The 18,293-nt window shown below is 45.5% G+C and overlaps 1 protein-coding gene across 4 annotated transcripts in view; it reads left to right on the forward strand.

The window, feature by feature from the left end:
• Positions 1-18,293, forward strand: part of mpped1 (metallophosphoesterase domain containing 1) — a 42,927-nt gene that overhangs the window by 14,304 nt on the left and 10,330 nt on the right. For all 4 annotated transcript variants that reach the window (XM_049007467.1, XM_049007470.1, XM_049007469.1 and 1 more), the window contains exon 4: positions 4,922-5,147. In XM_049007467.1, coding sequence (XP_048863424.1) covers positions 4,922-5,147 — 226 coding nt within the window. The remainder of the gene's footprint in view (positions 1-4,921; positions 5,148-18,293) is intronic.

Raw genomic sequence — 18,293 nt, forward strand, 5'->3', positions numbered from 1 at the left:
ATCTTGGAGTTGAAGTTTGTCCGTGGCAGGAAGTAGGATTCAAAAGTAACTAGGTTTAAAATCAGTGAAGTACTTGCATTTGCTTAAAATTCATAATGTTACCCATTGTGAATAGTGCATATGGAAATACTGATTGTGTGAACAGCTTATGAGTGCGCTGCGTTCCTCTCTGTTGTCCGTTTTTTTTCTCCCCCCACTGAATACAGTCATTCTAGTCATTCCGCTTGTATGATGGCAACTCTGCAGTGACAAGTGATGGTGAACAGCTATAATGCCATAGTGTCTGTTTACTACAAACTCCGGTTCACCGACTGCAGAGAGAGGAGAGACCACCTACACTGGCAGAATCGCGCTCCGTTACTCTAATGTTATAGATGTTCTGGCCTCTACAGATCCATGCCGAGCCTTACGCTTGGGGCATGTGGGTGGCATTTAAAGGGGATGAGTGGAGCCTGCTGGTATTTTAAGCGCCAGTCTCTCGTCGTGTGAGTCCATCTCAGGTGGGAGAGATTAACAGGAGCAGAAAGCCCTCTGCAATCGATGGAACGTAATCAGTCATTTGGCCGGTTTTCATCTCTGTGCAGCCTTATCTTCCTCTGAGTATTTTAAAATGAGTGACGCCTCATTGCCGCTGTGGCAAATTGTTTTGCCCCCCTTCCCCCCCCTTTAAGATTTGTTTGTTTTCCCTAGATTGCTGTCCAGATGACTTGTGTTATCTCTAGTATCACATTACATCTTCCCTGACGACCCTCCCGTCCTAATTCATTTACACGGACTCTCCAGTGATTTGATCCTGCAGTCTCATAGTTAAGTCTAGTTCCTTTACTATTGTGCAGTGTCTGTGCAATTGTTTAATGTACCGTGTGTAGTCTTAAATAGGCCTAGTTATCAGTACATGTCAATCTGGTCCAATTTGGGTTTTCAAGCACCGCCGAAGTTGTACTTTTGGTTGGTTTTATCACCCTTCCATTCACACTAATTCAGCACAACTCTGTGCCGACTGCTGCCTGTTGTTGATCCAAGTTTCGCTGAAAAGAGGGGTCCCTTGTCACACCGCTAATCTCCTTGCCCCCACTTGCAGGGGGATTTTCCCCTTCAAACAGCTGGAATCGCCCAAGCATTCATGGGAAAGAGTGGTGCCAAGAGCATCAGAAGGTTTCAGTGGATCCTTCTTGCTAAAAACCCTTCTACATTCAATCATCGTTCTGTGTAATGAGCTCGTGGTGATCATGTTAACCCCCATGGGCCCTTATGACTATTAGCTGGAGACCTGGGTCATTTAGTACAACAGTCCTTTGTATATTCAACTGTTGTTAGTTAGCATCCCAGTTGAGAGTTAAACCAGGATTAAGCCCTGTATTTTGGCCTCTTACTCTGCCTTTGTCTGTGTACGTTTGTGATTTCCTCCAGCCGATGAGATTCTCTGCCCATGTCTCTCTCAATCCATCCTCCTACCTCTAACTGCTATAGTTGAAATGGATTCAGAAAAAAATTCATCTATTTTGTGGATTATGCCTTACTTTTACTAGCCTTTTTTAACACAGACAGACATCGTACAACTAAACCACCTGGCCGCCTCATACCAAATTCCTTCGGACGCGACTTTGTTTAGATTGACAATATGCCAGCAGAAGTGTGTCAAATATGAGCAGAGGCCCTTGTGAGGAGAGATTTATGAATCCTCACTGGGTGTTCGGCTGCTAAAGTTACGAGCATCCAGAATGTAGTTCCACGGGAGCTTGTCAGACTCATCGTAACTGCAGCAGAATGCTATCGTGCGTTTTTGGCTATCGTGGTAAATCACAGGCATTTAAATATGTGTTCCGGCACGAGGGATCAGGAGGTATAAAAATGGGCGTGAGCTGTCGGCACAGAGAGCAGGGAGGACGCGTGTGCTCACTCCTAAATACATCTTCAAGTCTTCATCCGTAGCCGCAGCAGCAGTGATTGACGGTCATACTATCCAGCTCGTTCCCGCCGTCCGGTGCGCTTTTTTTGCGCACGCCTGCGCTTTATTTGATTAGCTTCATCTCAGCTGGAAAAATGGAACCGGCCGTGATATTGTGGAGCGATTCAGGCCGAAATTTAAAACTATTTGTTGCATGAAAGCAGCTTTTGAGATGAAAGACAAAAGACTGGAAGAGATGGTAGCTAATGACAACAGGCAACACACAGCCACTCACAAGTCTAGATTAGTCTTTGAGCTATGGTGGTGGGGGGGGGGGGCTTCCTTTCTTGCACAAAAGCCTCATTTTGACTAGTTTTCTTTATCTTTGCGTGCATATGATTGATTGTGACTAACTACTTTTATTTTTGTTTTGCTTTTAATTTTCAAAAGAATTATTTAATTGTGAAATGCCGTTCTGCTCTTTAATTATGATCGTTTGAAAGGACATAGGTTTCACGTCACAGGAAAATCTAAATAAGTTTTAAACATTAATGGAATAATATGCATTCACACATAATAAAACACTTATACTGTCATACACTAAATGACTGCTCATTATCATTAAAATGGTACTGTAAGAAACCCATATTTCTTTCATAACTGTATTCTTTTAGCCTTTTAATCTTTTCCATTTCCTCATGTGTACCCGTCTGCTTTTTGATCAACGGACGCGTCTCTCGCTGTGGTTCAGTAGAACCGCCGTATGTCGCTCCTTGGGGTAGAGACAGGAGTGTAGATGTCTTCTGATGCTACTTTGTAAATGAGATCCTGAAGACTGAGATGGAGGTGCACTGCAGCTGTGCCACGCCCTGCAATACTCTGCGATTATTAAGAGCTCCTACATCTCCGTCTTGACTGTGGGGCGCCTCTGCTATGGCAGACTGCTGTATGGGGTCTTCCTCGTCATCATCCTCCCCGTATATTTTGCGGGGAGTCTCCGGTCTCCGACACAGGCATGAAGGCGCCTCTGTTTCACAACTCGGAGCGTCAGAGGGGCGGAGAGAGGGGAACTCTGTTCAGAAAGGAGATTGCTCTGCTCTGTCATCGAGTCCAAATCTCCTGTTCTGTCCAAATCTCCTCAATTCTGCTTCAGTCAACCCAGATAAACATGCACTGGCATGAAGGGAAGGTTCAGCTTAATCAATGTATAGTGTTCTTTGAAACTTATTATTTATTATTATTTTATAACCCAGCCTCTCTCCACTACTCCTAATCACTACAGCTCCATGTTCACTCCATCTGTTTGGCCTTTCACAATTTTCTCTACTTCTCTTTGTTGCGCATTCTCCCCCTTTCCCCTTTTTTCCCTCTTTCCCTTCCTCTCTTCCTCCCCCCTCTCTCCCTCCCCCCTGGGATGGCAGGCTGTTTCGTGATGCTGCCAGCGGCACCTGCTCTCTGCCATCGTCACATGACCCGTCCCCGCAGTTGTCGCGTCCTCCGTAGCCGTCGGGGTCTGGAGCCGCTTAGCTGCAACCAGCCCGTCCCCTGGCCTGGGGCTGTGTTACACGGACCGCGCTTCTGTCCCTTTGGCCGCGGTTCCGTTTGGCCAAGATTCCGATCTGCTGTCTGCTGTGGCTCCAATACTCTGGATGTTCGTTTGCCACATTCTGTACTGCTAATGGCCTGTGGACTCTTTATGGGACTCTTCTTGTTTTATTTATTTTCTTGACTTCCTTGGTCTATAGACCACAACAGTGTACAGTTTCACATTCTTTTTTGTGGTGTTGTTTTTCTGAACTTCTGTTTGCGCCAGTTTGGAATGTTCTGGAGGGATTTTTATCGGGTTCTGTCCTGTTACCTGACCACAGCCCACTGTGTTAAAGCCATTCTGAAAATGTACCTTGCTAGAGTTACTCCTTAAGGAGCTGAATATGTATTTAGTGGCATAGGCATGAAATTAGCAGAGGGGGTGGAAAATATTACAAAAGCCTTGAATTTTTCAGCAGCCGTCCAACTGACGGACTGGCAGTTTTGTTTCAAAGCTTCAATGCCACTGATGGCAGTGCTCCTTCGCTGTCTTAGCGTGTTTCGTATATGAAAAGAGTGCAAGTAAACCCCAGTCTGAAGTGAAGTAATAGGTGCTCATAAGAGTGATTATTCAGCACCACCTTGCCCTTGCGGTGCTATTTAACCGAGGGAGCCCCATATTTCGCGGTGCCGATATGTGTCGCAGTCAGAGCGGTGCTCAGACGTGGCATGCGGGCCTTATGTACTACGTCACCGCGTCGTGATTCGCCGTTATGACAGAGCCCTCCCCATGCTGTCGAGCTCAGCAGTCGCCCTCCCCACAACTATGTCTAATTGCTGCTTTTCAGCTACTTTTGCCTTCTCTTCAAACAATTGTTAAAGGCTGGAGTGATTAAGCTACCCCCCCCACCCTCACCGTCTTCTTACCATTGAAGGCATTGGTGAACGTACAGCTTAATGAGCATTTTTTATCTAACACTACTCTTTCGTTCCTGTCACCGCAGCAGTTAGATCCAGTTTAGAAGTTGTGCCGTTTTCAAAGGATTCGGCGTTAAGCGTAAAAAGGTCCTGGAACTTTAAATGTGTGGGTTACGACATAATTTACATCAGCAACATGCTACTTTTCCCTAATAGTTTTATATATGTAAAAAAAATTGCCAGAGATGTAATGGAGAGGCATTGTTCGCAAACTGTCCTCAGTGTGAATAAAAGGAAAATCTCTCTCTCTCTAGCAACTGGGCTAATCGGCTAAATTGTCGATATCGTATGGTTGCCTGTGCGTGACAGAGTTTGTGTATGTGCTCTGTTTGCCATTACGAGACGGCGCCCCCACGCCCCCACAGATAAGGGGTCGAAAGATGGATGGTCCTACTGAAATGTCATGAACAGCAGCCCCAGTGACATGGCTGCTGTTAGTGCGGGTGCCAGCCTTTCCAAACACTGTCCTGTAAACACCGCTGATGGGTTTTTCCTGCTCTTGGTTAATGTCCGTCGCTTCTCTTCCAGGCACCCTGCCCTATGAGATAAAAATCGTCATCGCGGGCAACCACGAGCTGACCTTTGACCAGGAGTTCATGGCGGACCTCATCAAGCAGGACTTCTACTACTTCCCTTCTGCGTCTAAGCTGAAGCCAGAGAACTATGAGAATGTCCAGTCCCTGCTGACCAACTGCATCTACCTGCAGGACTCGGAGGTGACTGTGAGGGGCTACCGCATCTATGGCTCCCCCTGGTGAGTATTTTCCCCTGAGAGTTCTCCAGGGCCTCCTAGTCATCCCAAGTGTAGCTTCTGGGTGTTTTGTGCAGTGGTCCCACGAGTCTAACCTCCCATAAGACCTTGACATATGATTTGGGATCTGTGCAGCATTTCACAGCCGTAGTTCTCCTGATTGTCACCTATATTCTGGAACCTTCCCAAGAACTGAGGCTGTAAGGGGGGTGATTCTGTCATTGGAAAGAGCAGTTTAAGTTATTGCAGACTCTTGGCTACTTAGAGGCTGCAGACAACATTCTGTTTTTTCAGGACCAGAGTATTCATTAATGAAACAATCATTCATCTTTCCTGAGTAGAGAAAAACTCACCTTAAGCGTTATGTTCTGATGCATTTGACACAGCATCAGGAAGAGTTTTAAACTGACCATTGAAATTTTGTGTGCATCTGTGTGTTTAAATCTGAAGTGTCCTTCACATACTTTGCTTCCAGGGTGAGACCCAAGACTGTCTCTCACATACCTGATATTCCAGTATGTTTAGTCACGTCAGTAATGATGCACTTCAGGTTGGAATAGTCATTAATACTCGTTTGCTCTCTGCGTGCTTTTTGTCTAAGCCTCCCCTCCCGCTATGCCCTGTAGCTGAGCACTCGGCATAGATTAAGCCCATCTAGTATTAATTTACCCAAATTTGACAGGATTCAGTGATGGCTGCTGTATGGGAGTGCATTATGCTAACCTAATAAAGCATTTTCCGCACTTGAGACCAGCTGTGGTGTTTTGCCCAAAGGACTTTGGAGCCATGGATTTGAATTCCAGTTTGACATGCAGTTTCACTTCTATGCCAAAATGCCTGTCTGTCTGCCAGCTCGTCATTTTCTTTCTACCTGCCTGTCTGTCTGCCAGCTCGTCATTTCCATTCTGCTGTCCTGCCTGTCTGTCTGCCAGCTCGTCATTTCCATTCTGCCTGCCTGTTTGTCCGTCAGCTCGTCATTTCCAATCTACCATCTTGCCCATCTGTCTGCCCGCTCGTAATTTCCATTCTGCCATCCTGTTTGCCTGTCTGCCCGCTTGTCATTTCCATCCTGCCTGTCTGTCTGCCCTCTTGTTATTTCCATCCTGCCTGTCTGCCAGCTCGTCATTTCCATCCTGCCTGTCTGTCTGCCCTCTTGTCATTTCCATCCTGCCTGTCTGTCTGCCCTCTTGTCATTTCCATCCTGCCTGTCTGCCAGCTCATCATTTCCATCCTGCCTTACGTCCTGTCTGCCTGTCTGTCTGTCAGCTCATTATTTCCACCCTGTCTGTCTATCTGTCTGCTCATTTCCATTCTGGCTTTCATCCTGTCTGTCTGTCCTGCAGCTTGTCATTTCCATCCTATCTGTCAGCCTGTCTTTCTGTCCACCCACTTGTCTTTGTCTGTCTGTCTGTCAGCCTGTCTGGTTGTACCGCCCCACATGCCGTTGGCTCAGGAAGTGCAATGCCTCCCCCCAATCTCCATCAGGAACAGTGGGATGGAGCTGCTAAAATCTGGTCTCCATGGTGATTTCTTTTCACGAACGAGCTGGATTTATGGACCGCAGCCCGCGCCGCCTCGGGCTGTTCCGTTTTGATGTGCATCTCAGCTGAATCAGCTGGAACCCGGGAGTGAGGCCCGCTCGCACCCGCCGCCACTGCTCCCTCCCTCCCTTCGTCCCTTCATCCCTCCATCCCTCCATCCCTTCACAGACCAGTGTAATAACCAGCACTCAGCATGGCACTTTTATCTCCTTCTCCCATGGTGCAGCACGCTGATCGTTCTCGGTCTCATCGACCAGATTTCTCTCTCTCCCCTCCCCGTACCAAATGCACCCCCTTCCTCCCACACCTCCATTTGCCCACCTAAATTAAATCTTGGCAAGCGGTGCGTCCCCAAATCCTAACGATTAGTCATTTTCCGAAACAAGAATCAAAAGGACAGTGAGGGGGGAATAATCCCCCCCCCCCCCCCCCCCACAGACGGTAATGCAAGTTTACAAGTAATTTGTCATCCACACATCATAGCCTCCCCGCATTTCAATGCAGAAAGGAGGAGGGGGGAAGCCAGAATCCAAAATAAAAGCTCACTCTCATGTGGGAGGTGTTGGAATTAACAATAGGTGTCCTTTCAAAACCTCTAAGTACGAGTAAGGCAGAACGTCAGAGACTGGAAATGACAGAGAAGGGTATGAACATCTCAGCTTAAGAGATGATTTGCTAGCCTCGCTTTAATTACACGTAGCACCAGGCAGGAGTTTTTGAGCGCGCTCCTTTGCTGTTGCTCACGCCGTCTGGGAATAGCTGTGGTAATTCCTCGTTCGGTGAGACGTAGCTTGGCTGTTTGTTTTAGGTAAATGCAAGAATTCCACACACAGTCGCGGGCGCACATTGCAGCCAATAATTTGGACAATTAAGGGAATTGCCTACACAGTCGAGGGTGAGGGCTCCGTATGACACCAGCCTGTCTGCCAGGTAGTTAAATCCACCTTGTTTTCACGTGATTAATGTGATCAGGTCAGTGAGAGAGCAATGGATCTGTCTCAGTTCCTGTATATCCTTCAGTATTAGTCTGTGCCATGACAGAATGGCCACAGAACATCCATTGGACAGAGGTTAGCAAGAGAAGAGCAGCCTTCCAGGTTATTACTTTTGATATGAAGATCTCTAGCAGATTGCAGTCTCTGCTTATTGTAGCAGTCATATTTTTATTATGCTTATGATAAGAGTCCACGTATTCATGGCCGATGCCTATTAATGCCTGTGATTCAGTGCCTTGTGTGATGTGAGATCTGCGTGCCCGTGTAAATGGGCATTGTGTCTTTGGCTCCCACCTGGAAACTGTTTTCATGATGTGCTGAATTTTTAGCACCAGCCGAGAAAATTATACAGTCTCATGCCGCATTCCTGTGAGATCTCATCTGGCCTGTATATTCAGTAGATGCTTATTTTTTGGGCATCGTTCTTTATTAATGCCAAGAGGAAGGGGATATCTACAGAGGCGTCAGGCTGGTCTCTCTTTGGGCAATCCTTGCACCCTTAGGTTTCTTGGGGCAGTAGATTTTCATTTCACATACTTCCCAGCTAAAACGAAACACATGTTTGCCAGCAGTTATTGTTTGAGATGGAAGAAATGGAGGATTTTGGAGGTAGGGGTGAAAGGGGGTCTTTTTAAAAATTTAAATGGCAGCAATGTTACCCATTTAGATCATTAACGAGAGAGGCAAGAAGCTTCGTAATTATATATTTCTTTTATTTATTGAGGATCTCCTGTATGGTAGCTCAATTAAAAGCGCACATCAAAACAGAGTCCCTTTCTCCTTTTTTATTTTTTTTTACAAATGAGGCATCTTCACACCCTGTTTGACATGCTACTCTCCAACTCTGCAATCCTAAGTGTTACTGTTCATATTTGAGCCACAGGATGCCTAAATATACCTCTTAAAAACTTCATCTTGAGTGTTCCAGGTCTTCTGGGTCTTAATGCATTCTGGTAGTCGGACTACAGTGCTAAGTCCAGCGATTCTTCCGGAGCCTCGTGCTAACCTTTGTGCAGAGCAGTTTCTGTTCTGCGTAGCTTCTCAGTACCACCGTCGTCAGGCAGGGGGAGTACTACTCAAGTGTAGGAGTTATGGGAGGGGAGTCTAAGGGTAAGTGTAGGAAATGTTGCCATTCTTGGGGTTAGAAAACCTAAAAGTAATGCAGCATTTTAGTACAATTTTTCTGCTTTCAGTCGGGCAGTATTTTTAGGGCTTTCCACCGTTTACTTTGCGGACAGCTTTCCTCTTGTTTGGGATTTGTTTCATTCTTGTCCCCGATCCTTTCTTTTTTTTGCTGTGCGTTGTAAGTGCTGCCAATTACCAGGCCCTGGATGTGAGTGAGCGCATTGTTATGGAAATGCTTTGGTAGAAGGGTGTGTGGGACCAGAAGGAGGTGCTTTCTCTGGCCCTTCCACTGGGACGCTTCTTTTAAATTACCTGTAAAATGGCCTCCGGAGAGCTGTAGGCTCCTCTCTGGCTCTCTGAGTCACTCTCCCCCACTTCCTGCCTCTTTCTGGCTCTCTCCAGGGCGACTGTGCGCTTCAGGGCATTTTCTTTCAGTGCGACATTCTTACTCTCCATTGTGTTACACGCGCATTGCAAATTCATTCGTGGCCACTGCGCTCACACACTTACACATGTAATAGTTCTCTCTTCTCCACACTGGATTCTGAAGTAGCCCCAGGCGGAATGTGTAGTGTTTTTTTTTTTTTTGTTTTTTTTAAATAATTTTGAATATGTATGTGTCTGTGCCAGAACACGGTCCAAAATTGAAAGCCGATGCCACCTCGCGAGTCCCCAGTGTGTGTGAGGAGGAGCCAGCTGACGTATGAGAAAGGATCCAGCCGCATGCAGAGCGGAGGTGTAAATCATGGACTTAATGACCGTATGGTACCAGTGCAGTAGTGCTGCTGTGACCCGTCAGGTGTTCCTGGAAGCACAGCACGTCTCTGAGCCGTACAGTGTACTGTGGCACGATTTCGGAATGGAGAGAGCCTCTGTCATGTTTTCATTTGTATTTCAGAACACACTGATATTAGTAAAAAGAAAAACGTACTGTATGTTTTAGGACCGCAGACCATAGACTTGCAGATATTGCATCATGTTAATCCTGTTTAATTATTGATGATAGAAATGGCCAATGATGTGCATGAGCGTGTGGCCTCAGATCAAAGGAATCAGTGCTTTTGCATCCACCTGCCAGTATGAATCGATGCCTTGCTGTAGCTCCGAAGTCGCACTCATTGAGGCAATACTGGAATGTGTTGGTGCTGTATACAGATTAAAGCCCATTTGTTCACTGGCGTTGCATCTCCAAATGGAGCCGAATTACTTTTTGACCAGATGCTGTGGGTATTCTTACACCTTGCTGATCTCTCACTGTGCCATGTGTCCATCAATGGCAGAATAGCCAAGAAGTTCCCCAGAGTGTGTTGTTGCATTATATTGGATTATTCAGTAGACTGGCAGACGTTCGAAGCGGCTTGCACAGTTTACAGTGTTTTTTAAATCCGTTGCGCCTCTATCCAGCTGGGTATTGTACTGAAGCAGTTGAAGTTAATTACCTTACCAGTTGAAGGTGCCGCAACAAGACTGCTGTTGGACCTTGAACCAAGGTCCCCACTGCCCTTAGTAACTGGGATCAGGACATAGGCTTTGACTGACCTGGCCGACCCCCCCTGTCACAAAGCCACTGTGCTCCTTAGGCCTGCCAGCTGGTTGACCGGCCTACTCGTTGACCTCTGACCTAGAAGTCTGACCCTGTCAGACCATATGCAGACCGTGCCCTTCGCTGTGTCAAGCACTGTGCTTTAACCGACTGAACAGAGAAATAAGAAAGCCTGGTTTGGGTTTCTGCTGTAAGCCTGAAGGCGGTCGCGTCCCTTTTTGATGATCCCCCCCGATGCCCGACACTCCAAACCGGCTGCATTGGCTGATGCTCTCATTAAGACAGCGGTACATGGGGCAGGGCTGGTGAGACGCTCGCTGTGTTCGAAGGGTTAAATGTAAAGTTAGAGGAGTAGCATAGCACCGTAGTGGTTTTCTTTTTTTTCCCGGAGAACTTTAAAATAATTTGCGTCTCCTGGGTTTTTACGCATTCTAATTTCCAACTAAATGGGACATCTGTTTGAGAAAAGGAAGATTTGCCATGGTTGCCAAGGCAACTATCACTCCGTAGGAGAAAAAAGCGGTTTCAACAGCTTTACGGACAGAATTAGACAGAATTTAGTAGATGTAACATTCATTATTTTTGCAAGACAAACAGTACTGAAACACTAATGGTTGCATGGATTTTATTTATTTATTTATTTATTTTTTTGTGTGTGTGTGTGTGTGTGTGTGTTGTCTTCACGTTGTTCAGAACTGCAGCCTCAACAGTATACAAGTATGAAATTAAATGGATGTGCTGCTTTGAGTTAGACCACCGATTACAATGGGAAAGAAATTAAAGCATTTCAATACAAACATCTTAACCCCTTTATCGCTTTAAAGATGAAGCCATTAACCCCAATTAATCGTCATTTGAAACCGAAAAGCTTTGCTTTGACAATTTTACTCTTTATAAAAAATAGAATTTAAATATTCATTTTGTTGTGATGTTGGCTTTTGTGTAAACACTTGCATGTTATTTATACGTGAAAAGGTGCTAATTTTTTATTGTATTATCTCTTGCAATGAAGAGTAATGCCATAACAATGACGGTACTTGTTCCACATGGTTTTGTTCGAGATGAAAATGCATTGTGTTGTGGAGCATGAAAAAATGTCTATTATGGTATGGTCTTTTTACAGTGTAGCTTAAATTCGGTATTAATAATAGCATGCTTAAAGGCAACTAACAAGGAGGATTAACACTCTTAATCGACTTGTTTAGTTCAATTGCCAGAGGTCTGTAAGTGCTGTACAAGGGTGTTGTACCGGAGTTGTAAAATTTCATTCATTGATGTGTGAAAGCCTTTTTATATTATGCGATTATATTTCTGCAAGGAGGTCTTTATGGCAAACGTGAACTCTTTTTGTGTGTGATGGCTGTAAATTGTAAGCCACATTAATTGACAGTACTGAACATAAGGTAAGGTAGTTGACTGGAGATTGCTGTAAGATTTAAGGCTTTGTGCAGGGAAATCTTTGCTACCAGTGTTAATATAGATTTTGAGAAGCCAGATTCGGTACGTGGAAAAAAAATGTAAAACTGCTGAAACATTTTAATATCTCATACAGGTTCATTGAATGTTTTTAGATGCAAGTGATCAATAAATCTGAAGCATCTATCCCAAGACCATATTCTGTCTTCAGATCTGTTAACATGTTTTTATCTATCCACTGTACTGCAGGTCTTTGCATTAATTGTCTGTTCCGGTAGACAAAAATTAAACTGCGATCACATTACATTATTTACCAAATTCAGGGTGACAGACATGGGCTGTAATATGAAGTGTCTTTCTGTATTTGATCGATGGAATGATTAGATTAAAACGTGAGCCATTCACACAAAAGATAATGTCCGATTTCTGCACCGGAACGAGATCCAGATAAAATGTGACTGCGCAGTGCATTTGGAGCAGCTAAGGGCTGGTATTTGCAGTACATTTGGAGCAGCTATGGGCTGGTATATGTAGTGCATTTGGAGCAGCTAAGGGCTGGTATATGCAGTGCATTTGGAGCAGCTATGGGCTGGTATATGCAGTGCATTTGGAGCAGCTATGGGCTGGTATATGTAGTGCATTCGGAGCAGCTAAGGGCTGGTATATGCAGTGCATTTGGAGCAGCTATGGGCTGGTATATGCAGTGCATTTGGAGCAGCTATGGGCTGGTATATGCAGTGCATTTAGAGCAGCTATGGGCTGGTATATGCAGTGCATTTGGAGCAGCTATGGGCTGGCATATGCAGTGCATCGATCGGCTGCCGCACTCCCTTTCTGCAAAAAATTCAGTTTCACGCTTCCAAAAAAAAAAAAAAGCTCTATTCTGCTTAAGATTTTTTTTTATTTATAAAGCACAGCACACACACTGTTTTGTGTTTGGTCTCATGGCATAAATCATAGTAAATCCCACCGCAGCCATTTTTAGTCAGACAATCACTTTTCGTACTAAACGCATCTCCTCCGGAATTTCTGCACATGCCTTCATCCTCGCCGTGCTGTGTTAGTCATTATTATGTCTTTTATTATTATTGTTTAACAACGTGAGCATTTTGCTTCGCATGCTGTTGATTTCTTGCATGCAGCTTGTTCTCATTTGGAAGCTCTCCTCCTGTATCGCATTTAAAATGAAGCGTCTTCTCACTTCTTAGTTAAAGAGAAGCTCGGTGGGTTTGACTGTCTTCCGTACTGCAGGACAGCCTATGGGTTCAAGATGGCTGTTACAGGGGCTCCTGCCATTAGACTTCACTTCACTCTGAGCCATACCCCCCTCCTCACCCTCCCCCGCCGGCCTCTGGAAGCCAGTTGGGCCTGGCTCGCACCTCACAGGCCCTGGGTAGCTCCAGGCATCACCATATGACAGCGTCGTGCTACAGCCCTCTCTGTCCTGCACCTGCTCCAAACCAACACCCCCCCCCCCCCCCCCCCCGTGTTTTTTTTTTTTAAGGGGGGAGGTGGGGGCTCTGGCACGCGCCATCCCGCACCCCATGCACGCGCCGCCCCTCCCTGCAGCCTCTTGGCTCCCCGCATGGAGGAGGATGTCATGTGAGCCAGGAGGCCCATCATGAAGCCACCATGCACAGGAGTTTGGCAGGGAGCTCGCTCCATCCCTCCCCACCATTTTTTTCCTTTCTCTCACGCTTTGTCTCCCTCTCACACATATAATTTCTATCTCTCTATCTATCTGTCTCTCTGTCCCACTCTCATCCCAGGAGCACCCCCCCCCCTTGATTGAGCCTGGTGGCGGTATGCTGAGTGCCACGTCGATGCCCCCAACAATGTGTCTCTGACGTGTTAGCAACATATTTACAACGTTCTCGCCGCTTGGTTTCCAGTGGGAACTCATTATCGTTCTCTATGAAGTTGTCTTTTATAGACCAAACAGATTTTCTTTTCTTTTTCTTTTTTTTCAAAAAAATATCTGGGTATGTAGAAAAAAAAATAATCCCACACTTAATTTTAATGTTCTGTTCCCATTTTCCTTCTTGTGATGGGTAACTTAAAATTATTTGAATTCTTTGTAACAGCAGTTTTACTTTTAGAAAGTACAAACATTACTGTATTTACCGAATTTGATTTTCTTTTTGTTCTCCCATTCACTTGACGTCAGATAAGCCTGTAAAATGATGGGTGTGTGTTTAGTACAAATGAGTTGTAACTTTGCCATTTACTTTGTAGGGGAGTCAGAACACTGCATGGAATCTTTTCATACGCTGCCACTCTGCTCTCTCTTTAAGCTAATTTCAGTCTGGAAGCTCGTTTAGCAGAGACTGTGTAGTATATCAGAAGGAGTCAAAGAGACGGGTCAAGCAAGCTCCTGTGGCTCAACAAGTATGGCTAAGGATACAAAGGTTGTGGGTTCAAATCCCAGAAAGCACACAAATGTAGCCCATCCCTATATAGTAAGTTGCTTTGGATAAAGAAAGGAGAAAGGAGAGCAGCAGAAGAAGAGTCAAGGACTTTCGTGTGGGAACCCAGAACGTCATAAGATGCTGCTTAGGTGACATGACACACGCCATTCGCTCCCTGCTCTCTGGATGTCGGGAGATGTACCGCCACATTGGCTAAATGTCGTTAAGAGATGCACTGATTGTATCGAATGATGGTTAAAAATGAACCGATATTTACTGCAAATAATTCCCTTTAAAATGGTGACCCATATTACTTTGCACACCCTCGTACTAATCAGGTAGAAAAATGTCTGCTGTGTGGAATTTTTTTAACCTCGTTAGAAATGCATTTTTGCAAGCATTGCTCTGGTAGAATTTCACGAAAAGCATCTACTAATAAACATTTCAACACAACAAACTTGATTGCTCACCTTAAGGCGAGACAATGAAGAGTATGAAGAGTTTTTGAGAAACAAATCCGTTCCAATAAAGAAGGCTGCAGTGCTGCCAAATAACACAAGTCCGTCAGTAACGCAGGCATTTGATCACAAAAGAGAATTCGGTGCAGACAGTGTGAAATCAAAAAGATATTACTTGGAAAATCACACTTGATGATCAGCCCTTTTCTGTTATAAATGTTATAAATATATAAAATGTATGCAGTTATAAAATATAGTGCTCTGGAACTGTTGCCAGAGTTGGTGTTTTCTTACCAAAAAGAAATACTTTTTCATATTTTTCAAATGTAATCATTTTTTTATTTATCTGGGGGGAGTGTCGCTTTAAAGTTATTTAAGCAGAACCTCCCAAACAATTGGTATCGATATCAGTTTTCAAAATAATCGGTATCGGCCAGAAATTTCCTTATTGCCATTCCTTATTCATCTCTAATGAAAAGAGATGTTTGGGATGGGTGGCTGTCTGTATGTCACACTACAGGTCCTGGGAGTGAGGTTTGAGCAGAGTGTCATCTACCGACACAGATATTGTTCCTTCATATTTGTTCTCATCTCTGTAGTTATTCCGTCAATGCCGATCGGAGCTGCCGATCGTTAGCAGATGCAGGCTGTGTTGGATCTTGTCTAAGCACCCCCCTGCTGTTAAAGGCACCCCCTCGGAGATGTGCAGCGGGGGCCCCACCTGCTAGCCAGCCGGGGTGGCGAGTACTCATGTTGATCGGTGCGGATTCGCGCAGCTGTGCGCAAATTGACATGCTCCCGTGCAGGAGCAAGAAGCAATGCTTCTTCTATAACGAACCTCGCGTTTAGCAGACGAGGCCCCGTCAGTATTTTCACTGCGGGCAGATGTCTTGCTCACGTGCAGATGGTTTCTTAACGCAGGCCGGTCTCCTTCTTTGTCGAGGTAGGGTAGAAAAAGACTTTCGGGGCTTGCAAGTGTGGTGCCGTGGTAAGGATCTACTCGTGTTCCGCAGGCAGCGGAGAAGCGAGGCTCTCAGAAGCGAATATCTAAGTGTTTAATTAGAAATCACCCCTGAAAACAAACATGCCTGCTTCACAAAAGCAGGTGCAGGTTTCCTGCAGAGCACTGTGGCAGACACCTAATCCCACACCTACTCATGCGTTTAGTGTTCCTACTGGAGACCAGTCGGCTCCAATTAAATAATTATAGAGCTCGCTGGAAGCGGGAGTCGTGCAATGGGAGTGTCTGATGGGTCCGTATCCTGCAGTAAATTTCCCATGGGGCTGTGCAGTATACTTTGCCTCAAGTCAATTGAGAATAACGTCCTCTGATAAACGGGATAAAAAGGGACAAAACCAAAGTAAGGAAAAAGATAAGACAAATGCTCTCTCTCTCTCTTTCTCTATTCAGTGTCTCTCAGTAATTTTCCCTGCAAACAAACACGCAGTACGTTTCAATCGTTGTCGTCCCGTCATTAATTCTAAACGTTGTTCATCACCAGCTGGGTCCGTGTGCTGGCTCTTTGGTGATAGATTTCCCCCGTTTTTCCGATTGTTCTGTGCATGGCTATTATTTGAAGTGCTTGCATATTTTTTTTTCTTCGGACTTGTCCATGAAGTTGCTTCGCAAAGCATATGCTAAAGATTGGCTCTCTTGGATTTTTTTAGCACTGTTTTTAAGGAACTTGGATTCAGTATATTAAACTGCTAGTTGTTCATCGGTCAAAAATGCTCCGATTTTTGTGGTCCTCCCTGTTGTCCTACAGCTTGTTAGTATGATAGAGCAAGTGTCTGTCCGTCTGTGTGATCGGTCTCTGTCATCGTGTGTTTTTATTGTGCCACATGGCTGGGCATCCAGGCTGGCTGAATGTCACACGTCCTGCTGGGGCAAAAATGCCCCGAGTCTGCCCCATTCACCACCCTGCTGGTGCGGAGCAAGGTGTTGGCTGTGCACCTGGCCTCCACTCGCCCAGCCGCCTGCCCGCCCTTGCCATACCCACCTGGAAGGTCCGTGTCCTCTTTCTGGACTTGTACTGCTCTGGCTTTGTAGAGTCTGACAGAGTCCCAGTGATGGATAATGAGGACTCTGGGTCTGGTGTGATAATCCCCGCTTTTGTCACGTCAGATATGGCTTGTATTCCCCGGTCCCTCCCACCCCATATTCCTTGAGCCTTTACAAGCAAGTGCAGCATCACAGAGAACTCCTACTGAGTAGATCTGTCTTCTAGGCTTCAGAACTTTATGTATGGTCTGCTGTGATTAAACATCAAAGTCTATACATCGAGTGCCGTGTATCATCGCGCTCTGTAAGCTCCCCGCCTAGAACAGAGATGCTGGTAAGACTGGGGGAGGCAGGGCGGGGGGTGATGTCAACCAGACGGAACGCTATCAATCGCCCATCTGCCCGTTGGTTTTTTGTGCCTGTTTCAGCCACGCAGAAATGGCTCTGGTTGAGGGGACCGCGTTTGTTCTGGGTTCCCTAATTACCATCACGCTCACCACTACCTGTACAGTGAGCCAAGAGGATGGGCATGGCAAATGGGACAGTATTAATGTGTCTGAGCTCACAGAGGGCTGGTTGGGCTCTGGACCAGTCACCGAGGGTTATCCGTTTTGCTCTGGGTTTGGTGGTTCCTTTCCTGCGCGCCATTTAGCCGGCCGTGTTGATGCACCCGCAGCTGCCTCGCACCGTGCAGGGTTGTATTGCTGATCTGGCAAAAACAAAGGCGGCCAGGACCTCATTCTCAGCATGTACACAATTTTTAATGTGCCCACAACTGATGGAAGCAAGTCATTGACGCCTCAATGAAGTAGAGGTCACTGCTTTCAAATGAAAAGGACCATGAGCATAAAGTTGAGATGTCACAAGGGAAATCAATTGTTCTTTCCCCTCTGTCTTCCCTGTGTTTCTGTACTCCTTATTAAGCCACAGGGATCGTTTTATTGCCCCAAAACCTAACTGCAGACCTTGACAAGGTGCATGGACGCATTATTCATCATTCCGCAGCTTAGATGAGTCTTTCTTTCTCGCACCGTTTAAGGGGCCTTCTGTGACAATTCGAACAACAGCTCTTTTTTTCCAGACTGTGGCAAGGTGGTGGAAGTCTTTGTTTTTTTTTTTTATCAGCCATTTCTCAGTCTTCTCTTATGACTCAGCTCTGACATTAATTAAGACTCCACAGTTTTCCCAGCAATATTCCCCTGCCTTGTTCTGCCCAGGCAGAGAAGAATGGAGCCACGTCGTCGGTTCTCTTTGTCAAAAAGAGGCGGCGAACGAACGGGATGCATGCTGCTAGCAAGGAAGCAGCCGGGTGTTTGTAAACTCTCCTCCTCGTAATTATGATCTTATTAACGTATTGTGTTAACCTGACCTCAAACAAAGAAGAAGCTGAAGCAAATAATGTTTGTCACATTATTTGGCCCCAAAAAAGCAAATAAAAACAGAAAGTACCACACAAGATAAATGAGGGACATGTGAGAATGTGAAGTGTTGTACCTGTTTTATGAGCCCATATAATCACGCTGGTGTTATGGTACTTATTGCATTTGATTCACAGTAGCGCCTGGTAAAGCGCTTGTACCTGTATGATTTATGGATGTCCAAGTACTTAATTATAACAGTAAGAAAGGAGAGTGTATCCACAGGCGGAAGGTGTCTGTCTT

The sequence above is a fragment of the Brienomyrus brachyistius genome, chromosome 3 (genome assembly GCF_023856365.1).
Source record: "Brienomyrus brachyistius isolate T26 chromosome 3, BBRACH_0.4, whole genome shotgun sequence".
In the NCBI taxonomy this organism is placed as follows: domain Eukaryota; kingdom Metazoa; phylum Chordata; class Actinopteri; order Osteoglossiformes; family Mormyridae; genus Brienomyrus; species Brienomyrus brachyistius.